The 21,522-nt window shown below is 34.0% G+C and overlaps 1 protein-coding gene across 1 annotated transcript in view; it reads right to left on the minus strand.

The window, feature by feature from the left end:
* Positions 1–6,035, minus strand: part of ci (transcriptional activator cubitus interruptus) — a 71,523-nt gene extending 65,488 nt beyond the window's left edge. Inside the window, exon 1 of the mRNA XM_011502583.1 lies at positions 5,645–6,035. Coding sequence (XP_011500885.1) covers positions 5,645–5,928 — 284 coding nt within the window. The 5' untranslated portion in view covers positions 5,929–6,035. The remainder of the gene's footprint in view (positions 1–5,644) is intronic.
* Positions 6,036–21,522: the final 15,487 nt, after the last annotated feature.

A 21,522-nucleotide genomic window follows, 5' to 3' on the forward strand; every position in this document is an offset into this window, starting at 1 on the left:
CCTTCCGTCTTGCCTCCTCCCACCTTTTTACCGATCCACCCTTCCCAGTTCCGAATAAGTAAACTCTCCTGCGATTTCCGCTTTTGGCCGCGGTAAATAACGCGAACGTGGTTATTTGTAGAGCATTCATTCCCCTTCTTCATACTAAGTATTTTAATCGATAAACCTTTTGCCTGCCCGACCATTACTCTAAGTGGGAATTTAACGCCTTTATGGCTCCTTTATAACTATAATATTTTTTAATTTCGGATATTCAGGCGACATTTTATAAGTCGTATACACAAGTTTTACAAACATTTTGATTTTATGGTTTTTTTCATTTTAAAGGGTCAATAAAATGTTAAATTCGTATGAATGGTGAGATTTGCTTGTCGCATCATTAAAATAAAAATTTCGTTATAAAGTCTACTGGCGAATTTTACTTTTTACGATCTACAGTCAACTTTAACGTTTCCCGACTAGGCCACGAGTTCACAATTTGTAAACGACATAATCTCGGCGAGCTTTTCGTTTATTTGGACAAGATTATTATGAGGCTTTATGTGAGAAACGCACGATAATATCTTCGACGAATCTGTTGATTTTCGAGCGCTATTCAATTTTGTGAAAACACAAACGTTAGCCAAGTAAGTTTGCATTTACATGTATATTTTCTCATAAAATCGTAGCTACTTATGTTCTATTAAAGTGCAAAAAGGATAAAAGGACAAAAAGAAGAAATTTAATCAACGATTACTTCTGAGCTCAATTTTTATCCCAGCTACCCTATTGTAATTGCTTGAACGAAAAGAATGCAAAGAGGTTAAGGAAAAGAGGCCGAGCTCTCCCATTACGCCACATTATTATTTCAGTAATTTGGATGTCGCGGACGGTCAATCAAAACATTTTTAGGTTCTTCTCTAAAGCTTTCTCAAGAGCCGTCACAGTCGATCTCAAAATACCAAGTCATGTATAACTGGGTTGCTGGACTATAGGGAAAAGAGATCACAAAGTTCGTGAACAAGAAAAAGGCATAGATAGAGAAAGAGAAATATAGAATACTGGTTATTACAACGTTATAAGACGCCACATGGCGCGCACGTTCGAACTTAAAACCGCGCGCCTTTCTCTCTGTTTACGCAGGACGCGCTCCCTGATTTTACAGATGCACATATCCGGTTCTCATGCCTTATTTCTCTCCTCATTCATATTTCGAAGATAATCGTTATTATATGATACATCATATCGATGGTTGACTCTGCAATATTTCAGGGCTTATTTATGCTTAATTTGGTCCAACAAAATGCAGGCTCGATTCATTTTTATTTTTTATTTTCTTTCTTTAAATTTCCAATAATGCGGTTGGCTTTAATGATAGTGTCAAACAAACGAATGCATCCTTATTCGATGGCTCTTCACTGTAAATCTCACGCAAGGCAAATAGAATAATTGAAAGTTTAACGACTAGTCCCGAATGAAAGTTAATGACGTACCGATCGTAAAGTAAAGGGAGTCTCTCGGGTTAGATTACTCACACGTGCTCGCGATGACACCTGAATAAATGAATTCATTTCATTGCGCGATTAACAACTAATAACCAATAATCATAACTAATAATAATGTTCCAAATATTATGTCGAGCTCATCTATTAATCTAAACAAAGCCATTTATATATTTATTTACGAGATAGTCTAATTGTCTCATTAAAAGAATTAAACTAAAATTCGCTTGCATCCGCTTATGGGGACGACGGTCGCGTCAAATTCATCAATCGCCTATCTGTTTGAAAATCATAAGGAATCTTCGGGAAAGTATACAATTGTTACGTCTTCGTTTCGCATCCAATAATTATTTAATGTTCCTTTACTGATAAGAAATTTACGAGTAACTTGAGTCAAGGAGGAAACAAAAAAATTAAGAAGATATATTTTAAACATTACAAGGTGATCGGTGCAAGTACGCATTATCGGTGCGAGTATCTTATTACCCGCAGGGCATAACTCACTGATAAGAACTGCAGAAGCGAATTTCACTTCAGCCTCCTTCCTTTTTTAATGTAAGCTTACATTACATACATCCCGAAAACTAACGTAACACGCATTCTTCTATGCCGACTTCAAAACCTTGTAACAAAGGAGATCTTATTTATAAGTTTTCATATTGACAAATAAGCCGATAAAGATTGTTATTATCGCTATCAGTAAGTAAATTTCGCTGATTCTCATTCAAATATAGAGGGAACAAAAACCATTTTCATTCTTGTCCCTTATTCCTTTTAATTTACGATTAAAAATTCCTAATAAACAAGCATCTGATTAGAAAACGATATTAAAAGAAAATTTACCAGTAGTTGGACTATAGTTGGACTTATCATGTGGTCAGTTATCTCGTATCAAATCCCCTCTCTGTCCTTACCGCCCGCATGCATAATAAACTCGCGCCAGTGCTCGCGCCTTATGGACGCCCGGAATTTATCAATGGAATGGCGCACCGATGATGAATCGCACGGATCGTATCGCCTCATTTACTACTCAACTCGAGACCCTACCAACACTTATGCTCATGTACACGAACATTCGTAAATGTATGCGTGCTAGCTTTGCATCGGTCGCGAAGAAGCTAGAAGATGCACAAAAGATAGAGAGATTAACAAAGGGTGGACGTATGTTCGGATGCAGGATCGTAGACCAGCAAATTCAACGTTTCCAAGTGTTATGTTATCCTATCAATTATTTTGATTCAATTAACATAATCTTCTATATATTCATTTCTTTGCAATATTATTGATATATAGAAATTTAGCAATTATGATGAATTTAAATATACATACTATGTACCTTAATTGTACATATTCTATCATTGTACATGATATTGGCTCTTTTTGTTTATAATTATAAATTTTTATTTTTCTTATCATTGGATAAAAAAATTCTGTGTTACATATACATATATTAAACAGAATAGTTTAATTTCTTGGAAAGAGACGGAAACTGAAGTCAAGAAAAAGGGTATGAGTATTAAAGTGCAAAGTAAAGTAGACAGACCAAAGTAAAAATAGCCACGGGAGCCACATTAGTGCAAAACGTTTGAATCGCGGGAAAAAATAACTTTGTCAAGAAAAAAAGTTTTAAGAGTGTTAAAAAAAAAACATAAGCGAGAAAATAGCTTCGAATGTGAAGTAGAAGACATGCGATGAAGTGGGAAAATGTTAAATTGAAAATTACACATCAAAAAATGAGTGCAAACGAGGGTTATTTATTTACTTCTAAAATTCAAATAAATGTAACGATAATTAAACTTATGCTCAAACTAGTTCAACTGCATATTCTATTGACTGATTATTATGAATGGGTATTTGCTACCGTCCATTCAGCTGCGTGTGAAAGGACTTAATTATCTCGCCGAGCCGTGATTTCTCCCTCCTCTCTCTCTCTCTCTCTCTCTCTCTCTCTCTCTCTCTCTCTCTCTCTCTCTCTCTCTCTCTCTCTCTCTCTCTCTCTCTCTCTCTCTCTCTCTCTCTCTCTCTCTCTCTCTCTCTCTCTCTTTCTCACTCACTCTCACTCTCACTCTCACTCTTACTCTCTCACTCTCTCACTCACTCTCTCTCTCTCTCTCTCTCTCTCTCTCTCTTTCGCTCCATCTCTCTCGCTCACTCTCTAACTTACTCACTCTCTCACTCTCTTCCTTTCTTTCACTTGTCGGCTTGATTATATTTTCTGATATAGTCTTTACTGTGGATATAATGAAGTGTTTATGTGCATAGCTCTGATCTAAAATATGCCTATTGTAAAAATAATATTCTTTTGCTTTGTTTTATATTACGAGATCATTTAAACATTGAATTAAAATTCTTATCTTATACTACTTGTTTTATATATTAATTAATTTTATATATTTATTACTACAATAGATTAATACCTACATGCCATTTATATTTCTTACTTTTATTTCATTTTATTATAGAAAAGTATTTCCTCGTTTTCCATAAATTATGTATGCACATTCTTTAAAATATGTACAAATGATCATATGCACAATAATAAATTTATACTTTATAGATTTAATTTTCTTCTGCTTATACTAGTAGCAATATTCCTCGTGTTATCTCGTAAGATTTATTTTGATTGTAAATGCAAAGAAAATACAAATAGAAGGGAAACACCACAGTTACTTTTCCTATGTGTGCAATATGACACCAAAACAAATCAATTCTTGTCATCCGATTAGTATATCGTTATCCCGATCTATAATCCTTGAAGAAGATTATATGCTATTATTATTTTTTGTAAAGGCTTGTACTTAGGTATATACGATATAAAAAGATGGTCGATTGATTCGAAAGAAAGAAGGAAATAGCATGCTGCGCTTTTGATATTTAATTCTTAAGTTTTCTATCTATATACTTTTGCACATATTCTATTTCAGTTTCAGATATTCATTTGATTAAAGTATTTCGACAATTTTAAATGGTGGTTAATCGAAAATATACTTTAAACTTCTGCTCAATATTGCTGGACCACAATGATTTATATTTCATAAATCACGAAAGTACACGGGATTATATCTAAAGTTAGTTCATTTAGGAACTTTATTAAAAACGATTTTCTTTTTTTATTAGAACTATAATATTAATTTAAAAAGATTATTTAATCGACTTTCAACCGAATAATTACTAAATTATAATTATATTACACTAAAATATAACACCAATAAAATATTACCAATAAAAACTTATAACACGAGAACGTAGTATGTAATACTATACTAGAAGTCGCAAATCATGTAATAAAAATTTTATATAGAAACCGAATTTTATAGAGATACTTCTATTATTTTACATGATCAATTATTCAATTTTTACATTATTTAATTATATGCAAAAATAATGAGCAGGAAATAAATCTGTTGAAAAAAAGTTATAACACTTATTGGGCGGTAAGAGCATTTCGATCAAAGCTTGGTCAACTCTTAATATAAAGCTTTATTCAGTTTCAAATTTAAGCTCTTTTCCTAAGAATACCAGTTTGAAGAAATTGAGTTCGCTTTAAAACCATGTATATATTGCAGCTAAATACACGGGAATGCAATTTTTTAGTTTAATAATAAAATCCTATTACATTAAATAATTAATTAATTTAAAATTTTAAATTAAAAAATGTATACAACTATATAGATTAATGGAGTAGTGCACAATTCAATTATTATTTTTTGTTTTTGTTTTTGTTTTAGTAAAAAATAATTCACAAGAACATAAAAGAGAAAGTTAATTTGATAAATTAGCATTTTTGGCAGATTGAAGTATGTAAGTTATCGCTCAAGATATTTACCAGTAACGTTTGCTTAGAAGATGTTTCGGGAGTTAAATGGTTAGACTGAAGAAGACTTGAAAATGTTAGTGAGTCTGATCAAACGAGAGCGCTATTAAATACAAAATCATAAGTTAAGGCTTTAACGAGTTATAGGCACGAGGGTTAAAAATATAATGACGTATGAAACCCCTACTGTTTTAATCGCTTCGAAGACGAATGAATGAGCGCAAGCGAAGATGTAGTTAGATTTGCGCAAGTTATCAAAGCCGGAAAGCAATGTGTAGTTACTTTTGTATGATAGAGTTGATAAAGTGAAGATAGAGTTTTATATAAAAAAGCAAAAGAGTTCACTTACGGGTGTGGGGGTGGCGCGTGAAAGGCGAGGGCAGCGGCCGCGGCCGCGTGGTGTTCCCATGCGGCGGCTGCTGCTGCTGCGGCTGCTGCCGCGGCTCCAGCCCCGTGAGGCCCCGAATGATGGGGATGGAAGGGTGAGGGTGCCGTTGGATGGTGCGGATGATGCGGATGGTGCGTGTGGAAGGCCGCGTGGAAGGCCGAGTGCGGGTGATTAAGGTGTGGCGGTGGCGGGGGTGGCAGCAACGAAAAAGCCTCTTGGTGGTAGGCCACTTCCTTTTCTGGCATTTTCTCGCACTCGCGCGCACTTACGCGACGCTCCTCTAGTTTTACTTTTGGTCCCGATCTCTTTTACGATCACCCGACTTCTCTCTCTCTCTCTCTCTCTCTCTTCCTCTCTCACTCTCTACCCTGTTTCCTTTCTCTCTCTCTATCTCTTTTCTCCCCCTCTCTCTCTCTCTCTCTCTCTCTCTCTCTCTCTCTCTATCTCCTCTCTATCACAATAAGTTCACGAGACTCAGTCCGTACTTTGAAACATTCTTGGCACTAGCCAAGTCTTGTGCCGTCGCATAGCTCGTCACCGGTTCTCGCACTAACTGCGACTGGATTTACAGGGCCGCAAGCCGCATTATTGTCTTTACCACTTGCGCACAAATAATAGTCGCCTACTCTAAATGTTCACTACTCCTCGTCACTCCTGCCGTGGCGGATATGACGGTACTGAACATCGTCCTGCCGTCCCGCCACTCCCGCCACTCCCGCCGCTCCCGCCACTCCCGCCAGTCGGCAGTCGAGAGGGGTTGGCATGCCGGCCGCTCGCTCCCTCTCTCTCACTCTCTCACTCTCCTCTCTCTCCCTTTCTCTCTCTCTCTCTCTCTCTCTCACTCTCTATCACTCTCACTATCTCTCTCCCGCACGGTGGGCGTGCGACGCAGAGGCTAACACGGCTAGGGAGAGAAAACTCAAAATAAGAGCGAAGAGTAGCAGGAGAGGGAGTTACGAGGGGGGGTAGAGAGCTCATTGGTGGGGGCGGCCATCTCGCGACGCGGAAGGAGCACGAGGGAGAGGGAACGCGCGTGTCAGTTCGACAACTCAACTAGCACCAGTCGAGAGACTCCCTACTCTCCTCTTTCTTCCATTTCCCTCTCCTTCCTCCGTACTCTTTCTCTTGTACTTTTTATTTCACTCTCTCCCTCTTGTGTCTCCGTTGCGAATACCACGCAGTCTTGAACTAGCGATTCGATATTCTACGTTGATATAGAAGTCCGTATGTGTGTGTGGATGCTTCTTATAACCGCAGCTTAATAGTAATTGAAAACTCCGTAGCAATTCCGGTGTCGGCTGGGACTGTGGAAAGCACCACTCGACTCCTGCATTTGCCACTTCCTCGACAGTACTTAATCTCATCGGCTTACATCTCATAAATATCTGCTTGTGAACACACTCTGGCGCTCATCGACGAGACCCAGCATCGGCGCAGCTTAAGCCTCCGACATTACCAACTTCATTGGTTATAAAACAAACCCTCATTGCTTCAATGAACTGCCGTTACCCAACTACGCATCACTTGCATGTATTTTTACGTATAATGCTATGTAACAATAAAAGATCCCTCGAAAGGCCCCGCTAAAGCTTACTGCGCAACCGTTTTGGTTTTATCAAAGTTTTGAATTGTCAGTAATCACTGCTCACCTTCGAAATTCGAATTTTCCATTTTATAGATACGAATAGGGGCGAGCTGTATAGAAAAAAAGTACTTGAGAATTTCTGAAAAGAGAAAAAGAGATTAATTCAAGTGCTTTAGTTCCGTCCCTCTCTATTGTCTATGAACTATGGCAGACCTTTATTCGCTCAACCATTTATTCAGTAATCGGTAGCTCTGAATGTGTAGATTGTAACGCATCGGGAAAAAGTCTCTTGTGGTATACTTTGTACAAGATTCCCTCATGTAAGACACGTCGGTCTGCACTTTATTTTTCGTGCCTCTATCACCTGTCGTTACTAATTAATCTGCTTGAGACTACACGCGCATGGGTGAAAAACTGCTTGCTGTACCTACGATTCACTATCGATCAATTTTTCTTACATTTGTTGACTGCTAAGAAAGTTCATCCCACGAATCTAACTGATAGACTGTTTTAAAATTTTTAATTTTTACATTCATTAATCATATTCATCCATAATTTTTATTTGAAATTATTTATGTTTTTTATTATTTTACAAGAGTAATTTAATAAAGCACAAATCAAACATTTCTTATCTGATTTGAAGTCTTATTGCTTCGGATATAAAAAGGTTGAAATCAAATTATCAATCAATAATAAAAATCTGTCAATTTCATCAGAATAATAAACGTTGATTATTCGGATATAATTATCAACATTATAACATCACAACAATTATGTGTTTGCAGAATAACAATGTATAATTTTTATTTTTCATTGCCGTAGTGATAATAAATGTATAATTGACACATTTGTTTGTATTAATATAATTAGAAAAATAGAATTTAATTTTAAATATATTTCAACTAAGTAAATAAATATTTTAAATGAATATTTTTAATTTTTTATTACGTATACTATAATATTTATTATATTCAATACATACAGATTTAGTAATAAGGATAATCCCCTACTTATTATGTTTATCGTTTTAAGCAATAATTAATATTTGTTCTAGTACGGAAAAGTCACATTGGTTTCTGTATTTCTGAAATACATTATTGAATAAAAATGCACCCACTCGGGTGACTCTACTTCCAATTAGCCATAAATTGAAAAAAGTAACTTTTCTTTGTTACTTCACTATAAATATCCTACAAATAATCTCCATCGGTAAAATCTGTATCTTTATCAAGTTCAGGTACTAAAAGACGAATTCGTAAGAGCAAGAAAAATAAAGGAAATGAAGCACGAAAGTGAGGGTTTTCGAGTCCGCTCAATTTAATCGAAATCAGAGTCGGTGCAAATTCAAACGCCTTCCTTCACCCTCTTTTCACTTTCTCTCTGTCGACTGAGTGAACCAATATGTCGCGTGCCCAGACGCTAAAACTTGAAATGACAGAAAACGAGATCCCGACTCTGAGATAAGTCGCACTCCCGATAGAGAATTAGGGAGTGCCTTAAAAATTTCTTTTCTTTTTCTTATTTTCTGTCTTACCTCCACCCACCACCCTCCACCCTCCACTTACTTTTTTCACTTTTTATTTCTAATCTCTCTATTCCTTTTCATTCCACAGATATAATATAGAAAAAAAAACACAAAAAAAATCATGCATTAAATTACTATAAATGGTTTATAAAGTAGTATTTATAAAAATTTAAATAATATTAGTAATAATTTTGTAATGTAATATAAAATATATTATTTTCACCCTTAAATTGAAATATTAATAATAATTTATTTCAAATGTACAATTTCTTATTTGTTTATTTGATATGTATTTATTTGTTATGTTAATAAGAAATAATTAAATAAAATGTAAAATCATATAATCATATCAACATATATTGAAAAATTTGTATAAAGCAAATTATTAGTCTTTACTACTACAAAATGGTTATTTTTAATTATTTATTCTTGATAAGAATATTCATTTAACGCCACTACTTTATGATATATTTATGAGCACGTGTATTTCTCAATTTTTTATAACGGTTTCCTAAAATTTAAATAATGTTTCGTAACTTCATATCTACGTTAAAGAGAAATTGCAAAAATTGTAATTACAATGTAAGTCATTAGTAATAATTTTAAATAAAAGAGAAACATATACACTCGGCGCATCATAATTGAATCATAACTAACTTCAATCTTATAATGAAAAGTTCAAGAATGAAAAATTAACTTAAAAATAACCAAATACATGTAGAATTTTAAGGATGAAAAAAAGATAGGATAAAAAAAAGTATGAAATAAAAGAAATTTTCAAAATGGAGTAGAGATATTGTGTTTTGTCGATTCAATAACAATTACACAGCTGTATACCTGCAAGTATAGGTCATAAACGAGAATAAAAAAAGAAGAATCAGCATGAGCATTAGGAAGAAGAACTTAAATAATCGGAATACCACGAAAAGATCTTTGAGCTAATTATCGTGGTGTACGAAGGTCATAGAGGCGATCGCAAATAAGCGATAAATCGCCATTGCTAACAATTTTGTGTAGAAAGACAGAAGGTAAAAAGGTATGCAAGAGATGGACAACCGAAGAAAGTGTCGCGCTTGATGTGTCCAAGAAAAACATGAAAGTCGGTAAAGACCCAGCCCGTTTTGACCTTCGTCGTCGCTTTTCAGCGGAAAACAGTCCCCTACAAAACTAGGAGCTGCTGCCGTTACTGATGCAACACGAAACTTTCAAAGTCTTTAAGTACCGATTTCCGCTTGTCCTCGAGCTTTCTTCGAAGATCATCTCGAATAACCTTCTTCCTTTCCCCTCTCCCGCTAACAGCACGCGTGCAGCCAAAACTTTTCGTCGTTGGTTAAACCTCCCGACGCTTTGTTACATTTTACATCCTAAGGTAAATACAGCTTATTTCAAACAATTTCTCTTTCTAATGTACGACATAGCCGGAAGCACCTATACTTATGCAAAAGGTCGTCTGGCAATACCAAAATTGTAAGATTATAAAATTATTCACTCGACTAACCAATATTAAAAAAAAACTATTTGCCATTTAAGAGGTGCAAGCTTAAAGAATTCATGATATATCAATTGGAATATTAGATTTTAATGTAAGTAAATGAATTATTGAATGAATATAAGAACGGATAATAACAGAGAAACAAAATTGTCGCAAATGCGGCATTCAGAATAAGATAAGTGAGCTTGTATAAAGCTCGAAGTTGGGAGAAAAAGCGACCAATAATCCAAGAGAGAAAGAGCGGTAGGGCTCGTGGACGAGACGCATTATAGAGCCATTAACTGGTCTGTGGCTCGTTGCGGTTGTCTTCGGCTTTCGTTCCCTCTCTTTTTCTCCTGCCCCATCGAGAGCATCTTCCGCACCTCGCAGTCTCCTCTTCTTCTCGTCCTCCGCGCCACATCTTCGTCCCTCTGATCAACTACTCGAATTTCTGACTCCTTCCTTCCTTCGGTCGCTCGCTCGCACACCCGTACCTCCCTTCCTCTCTCTCTCTCTCTCTCTCTCTCTCTCTCTCTCTCTTTTCATCGTTCGGCAAACACCCGGGACTTTCACGCGCTATTATTTAGTCGATTTTGAGTGTGCGGTCCCACTCGCCCTCATCCGCGCTTTCGCCCTCTTTCACTTCCTCTGCTCCCTCACCGTGCTCCCTAAGGCTAGAATGTAATTACTCTTTTTCGAAAAGACGAGTAATTCCTTTAGGGATAAAAGAAAAAGAAAAAAAAGGTATACCCCAGCTCGGAAGCAAGAATACGCTCTAATCTGTTTACACGTTTTATCACGTTGAGCTGTTCTCTCAATTTCATCACATACATTCTCAGTCGTTATTTTAATTGCCATTAGAATTTTCGCGCAATAGCATATCTAAAACTACTCATACATGGTCGACACTTGATTCTGTTTCAAATGAAATTGCGATGACCCTCACGTAAGCGTCGTGGCTACGTTTAGGGTCCAGATTTGTAAAAGTGCCGCTCCGACGACAATGTGAATGATGATTTAGAGAGACGGTCGAGTGGCTACTAATGACTGTGAAATGCTAACGAGCGCGAACGAGCGGTATATTAATGGGTGTAACCCTGCGAATGTTGACGCTTTTTGTAGGTTCTACACGTATATTTACGAATTTTGGGCTTTCTCCACTTAGATCAAAGAGTAATTGTCCTTTCCTTGTTGAGCGTGTGTTGCCAGATATTTACGACGCAGTTACTTTTCAGCGACGAACAAGGTACTGGCACAGGCACAGACAGCTAAGTAATTCTTCGCTTTAAGGCGTAAAAAGGTAAGAATTAATTCACTTTTATTTAAAATTATATTCAAACCCTTACTACGCTTATTCCCGCAGTCATATTTTTAAGTATAATAAATTGATATGAAAGTAAAGGCCGTTTGTGAGAATTAAGGCAAACGTATGTTGTCCCAATATTGCATGGTTTCCGTTATTAAAAAAAAAAAATATATTCATACATTGCAACTCCAAAATACATAAAAAATAGAGAATAGATAAAGTAACTTTAAATATTTATTAATTCATATTAGATTTCGTTTAAATATTCCTTCACAAATTTAGCATACTAATATAATTTACGCGACGAAATATGACATGCAAATCTAAACTTTAATTATTTATTTCAAGAAAAAACTTTCAAAATCTTCCCTGGCTATACTTTTCAAAACATCTGAAATGTCGTTTGCCTCCAAGCAACTTTTTAACTTTTCTTGGTCGCTGGTAAAAATTTCTTTTAACGCAGGCTGATTGCTTTTTACGATGTTCTGAGCGAAAGAAGTCCATCAAGTAAAAGGGTTAATAAGGACCTTGCGATAATTTTTACGCCATATACAATTTTGCATTTTATTTTTACTTGTATACTGAACTTTTTACATCCAAACATAGAATATATATATATGTGTGTGTGTGTGTGTGTGTGTGTGTATATATATATAGCTTTCCAAATTTTACACAATTTTTTACAATTATTAAATAATTTAACCTGGTTAGCATCGTATATTCGTCCTATTATAAATTATAATTACCTTACTTGTTCTTTGTTCTCCTTACCAATTATATAATAATACTTTTATAGCGCATCATCCCATATTTCTACATACTTTATTGGAATTTCTACAAAAAAGAAAGAAAAAAGTTCTAAATAAAGTTTCTTTCGTTACAATTTCTGACATTATAACAGTACAATTATTTCTCAACATTATAATTTATTTACTTTATTCGTTTAAAATATTTCGAAACTTTATTTAAAAAACAATGCCAGTTTAACGGTTTTAATATTCAACCTCGAAATTGAACATTGGAAGTTGAAATCATATTTTCCACTTAACATACAAATGATATATTTTTGTAATGCGCTTACAAGAAGAACATTCTTAATGTTTATATGATAACATTAATGTTGACTATCTCAGCAAAGTCTCAAAATCTCAGTATTTACGCATGGAAGCGGGCTTAATTTGATTAATGCCCTTGGACATGATCGTTGATGAACAATCAAGAAATTTGGATGACAGGCGAATAACGATGTCACTCTCAAAATCTGCACATCTACAGTAAATTCGCAATGACAAAATGATGAAGCTGCTTGATTGTCATATACATGGTATAATTTAGAACTGGATAATCGGGAGGATGGCACTATCATTGCCGCCGAATACGCCAGGATGTTTGGGGAAAGAAGGGAGGAAGGAGCGAGCGAGATTTTTCGTTCTCTGCCCTCTCGCTCGCAAAAAGCGGTTGCCGCGCTTCGTGGTAGCCGTGTAATCCCGCGTCCGTCCAGGGGGGGGCAAAAAAGCCAAAGTGTACGTACACGTCCACCGCTGGATACGAGTATATACTTGCAGGAGGGCGCGAGCTGGCAACGTCGCGCTCTCGCACCGGGAGAACTTCGGACTCTCGATCGTGTGTATGTACTCGCGACTCTTCGCGAGTAAATCTCAAGCTTACGTTTGCTTATTCTTATCCTCGTTCTTTGGACTGGACAAAATGATGATCCTGCTTCCGTTCTCTTGACCGATTAGCACCTTTTATCGATTTTATCCTCCCTCTCCATCCTTGTATGCCTTTTCCCGCAAAGCTCATTATTCTGAATTATTATAAGATTTGTCGTTTTCTAAGTAAGATTCTCGTAAGATTCTCATTGATATTTATATATATATTGAGGCTTCTGCGACGAAGAAATTAGAAATATATTCAATATGTTCTAAAGTTTTATTAAAAATCTATAGTAAGTTAAATTTTAAAAATAATTGTACTTACAAATTTTATCCCGATTTTGTTTACATGTGATTAATATTTTTATTTTTAAAGAACGCTAATTATTAAAATACGCTGGAGAAGCATTAGCAAAATATTATGTTAGATATTATTTCATGTTTCATTAAATTATGTTATAATTATATTATATTATTTATCTATTATCCTTTAGAATATAAGTAATAATTTAGAAAAAGTTCTAATCGGTTTAAGGTAGCTACATAACTTATGGCATAATTTTATTTCCTAAATTTCGTAACCATTTAAATTACGATAAATTATTTGAAAATATGATTTTTTAAGTTTATTTTAAGTTTATGTAAAAAAATCTTTTAATCGTTTAAAAAATATATTAAATGTTACAAAAAAAATTAAGCTTCAAAATGACAAAGTTTTATTAATTATCCTAATCATATGATTTCATATTGATAAGTTTGTTTTTATTAATAATTACCAACTTGAATTTTGTAATACATTCTAATGAATCTATTAATTAATTTTCTTTAATATTAAATATAATAATTTTTTTTATAATTTTAATTTTAGCATTTCTAAAATAATTAGATAATTTAAATTAAATATTTTTACTTGTTAATCTAGTTTAATTTTTCAGAATAAAACTTTCAACTTTTTGGCACAACTTATATATATTTTTTATTACAATACATTTTTTTAATCGTTTGAATGTTACTTACAGTAAAATTTATTGATTTACAAACAATTCATTATACTAATTACAAAGCGGGTTTATACAATATTACTTTTGTATCCATATATATACATAAAATATTTATGTAAAAAAATAATATATCAGTATGAAAAGTTAATTTTTTATCTAAATATTGGTTTTAAGTTTAAAACATATATAGATAAATACACGCACGTATACACGCACCTCACTGATGCAATTGTGGTTTATTATTCATGTAAATGTCATTGCTGGTGTGTAAAATATATATCAACAAATTTTTACCAACATATATATTAACAATCAATATGACAATATTTGTATATCTATATTATACTCTGGTTGTAAATTTTCTTAAGAAATTTGAAATTGATCTAAAGAATACTTTAAGTACATTCGCAAATATAGAATAAGTAAATTTAATGATGAGGTGTGTGAAGAAGTTGTTGAATGCTGACGATCATTGTATTCAAATTTAATGATTTAAAAAATGTAAATTATATTCAATAAGAATTTAATTAATTTAAGCAAATTTTTTTATCTAAAAAAAAACTATTTAAGTATTTATAAGAAGAATACAAACTGTAATTTAGATATCAATTTAAAACCTTTCAGAAATTATACTTCATTAAGTTTTACTTATTATTAAGACGCTACAAAATATTTTTTTATATTTATTAATTATATTACAGTTATAATGTATATATAAGATTATATTTTCGATGCCAAATATATTTATATTAATTTTAAAACAATGTAATTTTATGTATGCACATAATTTTATACATTTAGACATTTATAATTTTAAAATAAATTAATAAAAATTTTGTTTTATAACAATTTCATTTGTTATTAAAATGTACAAATTTACAGATTTCATAAATTTGTCAATAATGAAGTTAAAATATTATGAAAATTTCAAGAAATTTTCAATGTAAGTTAGTAGAATTAGTATCACACAGAAGAAATATTATACAACATTTTTAAATAAAAATAATTACCTCAACTGTTAGTTAATGAGTAGACTAAATAATCTTATTATACGTCGATGTAATTGCACCAGTATTATACAGTTTCTACGATTCATTAATTCTAGTAGACTGGTAGTAATTTTTATCAGAAAATAATTGCATATTTATTATTATAGCTGAAACATACAAGTTAATTGAATAACATATTTATTTATTGATTGATGTATTATGATAATATAAATAATTTGTATCGAATGACTAATATAGAGATATGCATTAACATTATAATAATGAGAAATGGATGAGGATTATTGATTATATAAAGATTCAATTTTATTACCTTATACAATTAACAATTACATTTTATAGCGCAAATAATTTTCACTTTAAAAGAGTTATTTTAACCATAATGACACGTTTCAGACTAATACTCGCACATTTCCGGTATGAAACAGAAGATTCGTAGTGAGCATTCATTAGGATTAAACTAATGATGCTACTTTATCTCGTTGCTTTCTTCTGCTTTCAACGTTATCACAATAATTTTATGATCCCTGTACTTTTATAATATATCAATGATAAGCGGTTCCTTTGAGGCATATTCGCGAAAGATTCATTTGTCGATTTTCTACTAGGAATAAGCACCTTTCCGAATGTGTTTGAAGCACGACGTAGGTGTGAGGTTCGCACGACGATGAGAATTTCCGAGAGCCGGCATCTCACTCTTTCTCTCTCTCTCTCTCTCTCTCTCTTTCTTTCTTTAGTGAGCTTGCAAATTAAGACATTATATTGGCGGCGTGGCGGCTCGCGACTAAGGGGACGCACAGCCGCGGTTAATTCTCCCACTCCTTCCTTTATTCGTTCGCGCCTCCGACCTCTGATTATTATGCATTATGAATATTTATACATTATTTTATCCATCAATATACATATTTGGCGTTGCCGTTATTTGCGTCGATTTTTAGACAGGTGGTGGAAGATAGAGATAGAAAGAAGAAGGAGAAGGCGAGAGAGAAAGGGAGACATAGATAGAGAGAGAGAGAGAGAGAGAGAGAGTGAGAAAGAGAAAAAAAGAAGAGCTATATCGGATTTATATCTGCCGCTGGGCCAGAGCCGCACGAGTGAGTTGGCGAGTTCCCTTCTCTCCTTGAGTGGAAAAAATAATTGATGGTGGGATGACTTTATGGCTTTTCGATACACACACAGAAAAAGCCCGGATGACTTGTTAATTTAGATATTCTTCGCTGCTGGAATGTTGCGTGCGTCGAACGCCTTGACGTTACATGCCTCTCTTTCAAATATTTCTTTTCCTCCTCTATCACTATTGATTCTTCAACTAAAATTTCAAACTTCGTTTATAAATAAACAGATTTTTTGTAAGCTCTACGATTCAGTTGTATTTCATGAATACTTGACTAATCATAACAATACACAATTTTATAGTTTATAAGCATCGTTCCTTGATGTTTATTTATTACCTATAAAAACATATAATTTACCTTGAAGAAATTTTGAATTTTCACGATCTGTTATCCTTTATGATTAATCGATTTCATCGATCGATTTCTTTTGAAATAGCGGTGAAATGTGCCTAACCTAGATATAAAGATAAAATGAAGATGTAACGTTTTTAATTTGGAATGAAATATATTAAAGTACTATCGTACACCTGGATATTTTGAATGTGTTCCAAAGTACAGCAGCAAATGAATATAAGAATATTTTGCAATGATAGACAGTAAGACATTCTGCCTAAATACTGCGAAACATTAGTAGACTACCAATAGCGTTTTAGTAATTTCTTCGAAATAGACTCATCATCGACAAGTTGAGAGCAAAGGAGCCGAGGAAAAGAGAACCAAGTCTTGTCGAAGAAACTGAGGAGCACAGGAGTGACGGAGAGGAAGCGATGGAGCAAGGGCGGCTGGAAGGCAGAAGCGAAGGGAGAGAGAGAGACAGACAGAGAGACAGACAGAGAGAAAGCTAGAGAGCTAGAGAGAGAGAGAGAGAGAGAGAGAGAGCACGAATAAGGGAGAGGGGAGACGTAAGTAAAGTAAGGAAAAGGGCGGCTGACTTACTGGTCGCATCCCGGGAGGCCAGTTGGATGCTGTGCGGGACGCAAAAGGGAAGCAAAAAAGATGAAAAACGTAAGAAGGGAACCCTTTCTCTCCAAACCACCTGCAGTGGGGGTCCAGCCAATAAGACTGCCCTTGCCAAGGGACCTTCTATCCATTCGACCGTTGGTCAGGTGCGCCCCACTCTCTCCCTGTAGGTTCTTTTTACTTTTTTGCAACCATGCCTGTACCTCTTTCTGCCTTCTCTCTCTCTCTCTCTCTCTCTCTCTCTCTCTCTCTCTCTGTCTGTGAATTATCCAGCAATCATACATCTCTATTCGTCTCTATTATTCTATATTAGTTTTCTTTTCTGGCACGTTTGCGCTGACCGTCAATAATACTTTAGACAACTAATATATTAGAAATATGTTTTAAATCATTTATAAACGCTATTTCATTTATCCATTCATTTACATATATAAAAGCTAATACTTTTATTTTGAAATATCACCAAATGTGAATACTTCAGTTTTTGCTAATGAACACAAAAATATTTTTAATTAAATATCGTGACTTTTTTAAATCTGTACATTTATGTCATAAGACATTATTATCATACTTAACGTTAGAATATGTCGAAAAACTATTTGACAAATCTGTAATTGGAAATAACTTAATTTACTTTTGAAATATCTCTTAATTTAGATGATATTCACAACAAAATATTTTTTATTTGTAAGCCTTACAATGCTTATAAGTTTCAGTAACATACTAAATGTTGTGCATAATTTTTTATGAGAATGTTTCTTTATATTATATTTATAAAATGTAATCGTAATTAAAAAGAATAGATTAGAGAACAATAAACATATAATAGAGAATGTAGTACCTTATATTGTGACGACTGTCAAATTGACAGGTATACTTTTATAGTATTGCGTACAAACATCGACAAAACTATGTTTGCTTGAAGATGAATTTATCATTTTATATTTTGACTTATCAGCACTACTTCGTTATTATATAAACAAGCATGAGAAATTATAATCATTTTAGTGTCAAATACAATGAACTACGTTCGATAAAAGAGTCAAATTTATTAATTATACAGATAATTTGTATGAAATTGAATTCATATTAAAAAAAAATAATAATTCTGAATAATAAATTTATGCTTTTATTATTTTATTTTCAATGGTCTTATAATATAAAAATATATAGTGGCACAATCCATATCTGACTTCCAATGAATATTTGAACTTGTACACTTGCCTACTAAAATAAATATTTTTTTATTTTTCATCAGAAGATTAAAAATATCAAAATTCTCAAAATTAATACATAGCGTTTTAGAATAGTTTGTGAAGTACTGTTGAAGATTCATTTTTCTTCTTGACGTAATTAGTTATAAGTGTTTTTCAACTTCAATTTATTATCATTAACCATAAAAAGGTTTAAAAAAAATTTTTAAAAATCCCATTCTCAGTAATTCTTATTGAGATTTCGAGAAGTGAAAGTAAAGATTATAGATTGGAATAATTATCATAACAAGTAATAATTAATATCTTTGTCGTTCATTATTCATTATTATTTAAAAAAATTACTCAACCTACTATGTCATAAACAGTGTGTATATATATTATTTACAAGATTTAAATGTACAATTCACACTTATCAAATTATTAGCAACTTTTTATATAATATTTTTAGTTGACATAAATTTAATGTATTCAATTACATATTGAAAATATATAATTATATAATATAATTATATAATCCTGAAGTATATACTGTACTTTAAAATTCCATAAAAACTTTCTTTTTTTTTTTAAGGAATTTAGTTTTTTATTAAAAAGATAATGTTCTGAATTAGTAATATAAATATAAAGTTCGAATTTAAGCCTAAAAACTTTTTTAGCCCTTAAACGAGCTTAAATTTAACTAAAAGAATTCAAAATAAAATTTGAAAATTTTTAAATAGTATTCACATATGAGATAAAAATATATTTTTTTATTCGTATGAATTTTGTCTCCTAGATTTTAATTTATGAAACATTTTTGCGACAAAATTATTTTAAACTGGATTTTTAATTCCTCATAGTATATCTTGGTTTAACATGTTATAACTTCTGAGTATTTGAGCTTAGGTACATAAGATAAATCTGCTTTTTGATGCATCCATATTTCTATTCAATATACTTACTATTTTTAAAACAACAACAGCAACCTACGGATCACGTAATCAGCACTGCATCACGCAACCCTTATAGTATATAATGATTCGTGTAGTCAGTTTGCATAGTTCCTTTATTATTATTTAACATTAATTGTAAAGACTAAAATATTATTTGCCGTATTACGAATATAATTATGCATACAGTAGTTTGTCATACTATAAAAGCAATATATATATATATATATATATATGTGTGTGTGTGTTTTGTGTGTTTGTCAATGTTTTCTAATAATTATATAAATAATACGAATCAAGTAGAATCATTGTTAGATGTAATATAATATAAATGAAGCTTTTTTCTCACTGTTAATGTAAAATTGCCTTACATTAAAGTCTGATTATATGTAAGGAGTATGGCCGACGTGAACAAATTAAGTGGCATATACATACAATAAATATTTATTTAATACGTTATACCGTTATACAAAAGAATAAATATTTGTTTTATTCAAGGTTTAAGTATGGCGAATGTTTATATGCCCAAGGCACTCCTAACCGAACAGGAAGGACTATCGATTGATCCAGCTGGGACTAATAGGCAGTACTAGTGTTTGCACCGTTTACGCACAAGATAGACGAGTACCCCCTCGAAGGTCAGGCTCAAAGATGCTAAAATATGTGTTAAAATTCGAAATGGTGGATTAGGTACATTGGATTAGAAGCCGAAGGCCAACCAAGGGCTAAGATAGTATGGTTTTGCGAATAGGAGTGCAGACCCCCCGGCGCGGTCTCCCGAGTCCGCTCATTAACTCGCTTAATTCATTCTGCCTCTCTCCTCGGACCCATTTCCTTCGACCGTTCAGCCACTACTCCCACTACCCGCAATCCCGACGGGCCAAAGTGTTGCGTCTTCTTGGTCAACTATCTCCAACAGCTCGATGTGTGTCGACCTGCTGCGAGGGGCACACGCTCGACGCTTGCATGCTCGCCGCCGGCCTTGTTTCTCCCTTTCTCTCCTCTCTTGTTTTCCTCTTTCGCTTCTTTCCTCCCTCTCCCCCGGTGGTGATCAGGTAAGAGAAGAGCCGCCTTGGCCGACACGCAGGGCGCTAGTCTTCAGCGCCGTCGCTCTCTTCGTTAGCCGCACTGAAAGGCCGAGGGAGTGGGAAGGATGAGCCGGGAGATGCTGCTGCTCGATACTGAATGAAGAAGTCAAGCTTCTTCATCACGGGATCGGCCAAAGGAGCCTTTTTCTCGCTTTCCGGCCAAGATACACGCCCTTTCGATTCTCTCGGATTCCTTTACGCCTACATTTATTTATTGCTCCCTTGTTATTCGACAATCTTCTATCAATACTGTGGCGCACTTTTATTTCAATAATTGTATAATGATTGAGTGGTGCATGGCAGTGATCGGCAGTAATAAATTTATAATGGAGAAAGAGCGTTTTACTGCGCATCCGTGACGTTATTTTAAAATCTCTTCTTGGAGAATTAATTTAAGGACATCTTCATTTTGCAATACGCTCAAGAAGAGTTATGCCGGACCGACTTCGTATATTTCATGTTAAAATATTATTATTTTCAAGTGGAGCTTTCTTTGCGCGCGTTTTTTTCTCTTTTTTTCTCTTGACATTTAATTCTTACTACTTTTCGTAAAAGAAGCAAATAAGGTCGTTAGAAAAAGTAATTGCATTGAATTGCTCCTTTTATTTGCAGACTGGTGGCTTTCAAGTGCAGCTTTGCATGAAAATAATAATAATTTAAGGTCCTATCGGCATATACAAGGGTCGGTGTGCTTTCAACTTCGTATCTTTCGCAACTTATTGCTTTGGCAACTAGTTGGGGCTCGTAACTATCCATCTGACGAGATAATTTGTTTCTCGTTTCCTGGGATTTTCAGCAAAAACGAGTGTGAGGAAGACGGAGAGTGGGAAGTGGGGGCGGGAGGGGGGGCTAGCGCAGAGGCCAATGCGGCTTCTTGGAGATTATGAGGAGTGTCTATAGATACCGTGCGAAGCGGCGCCTCTTATTATTATAGACCTTTTCTCCATTTCGGTCCCCTCGAACACTTGTAGGCGATGCCTGCG

The sequence above is a fragment of the Ceratosolen solmsi genome, unplaced genomic scaffold (genome assembly GCF_000503995.2).
Source record: "Ceratosolen solmsi marchali unplaced genomic scaffold, CerSol_1.0 scaffold39, whole genome shotgun sequence".
Taxonomy (NCBI): Eukaryota; Metazoa; Arthropoda; class Insecta; order Hymenoptera; family Agaonidae; genus Ceratosolen; species Ceratosolen solmsi.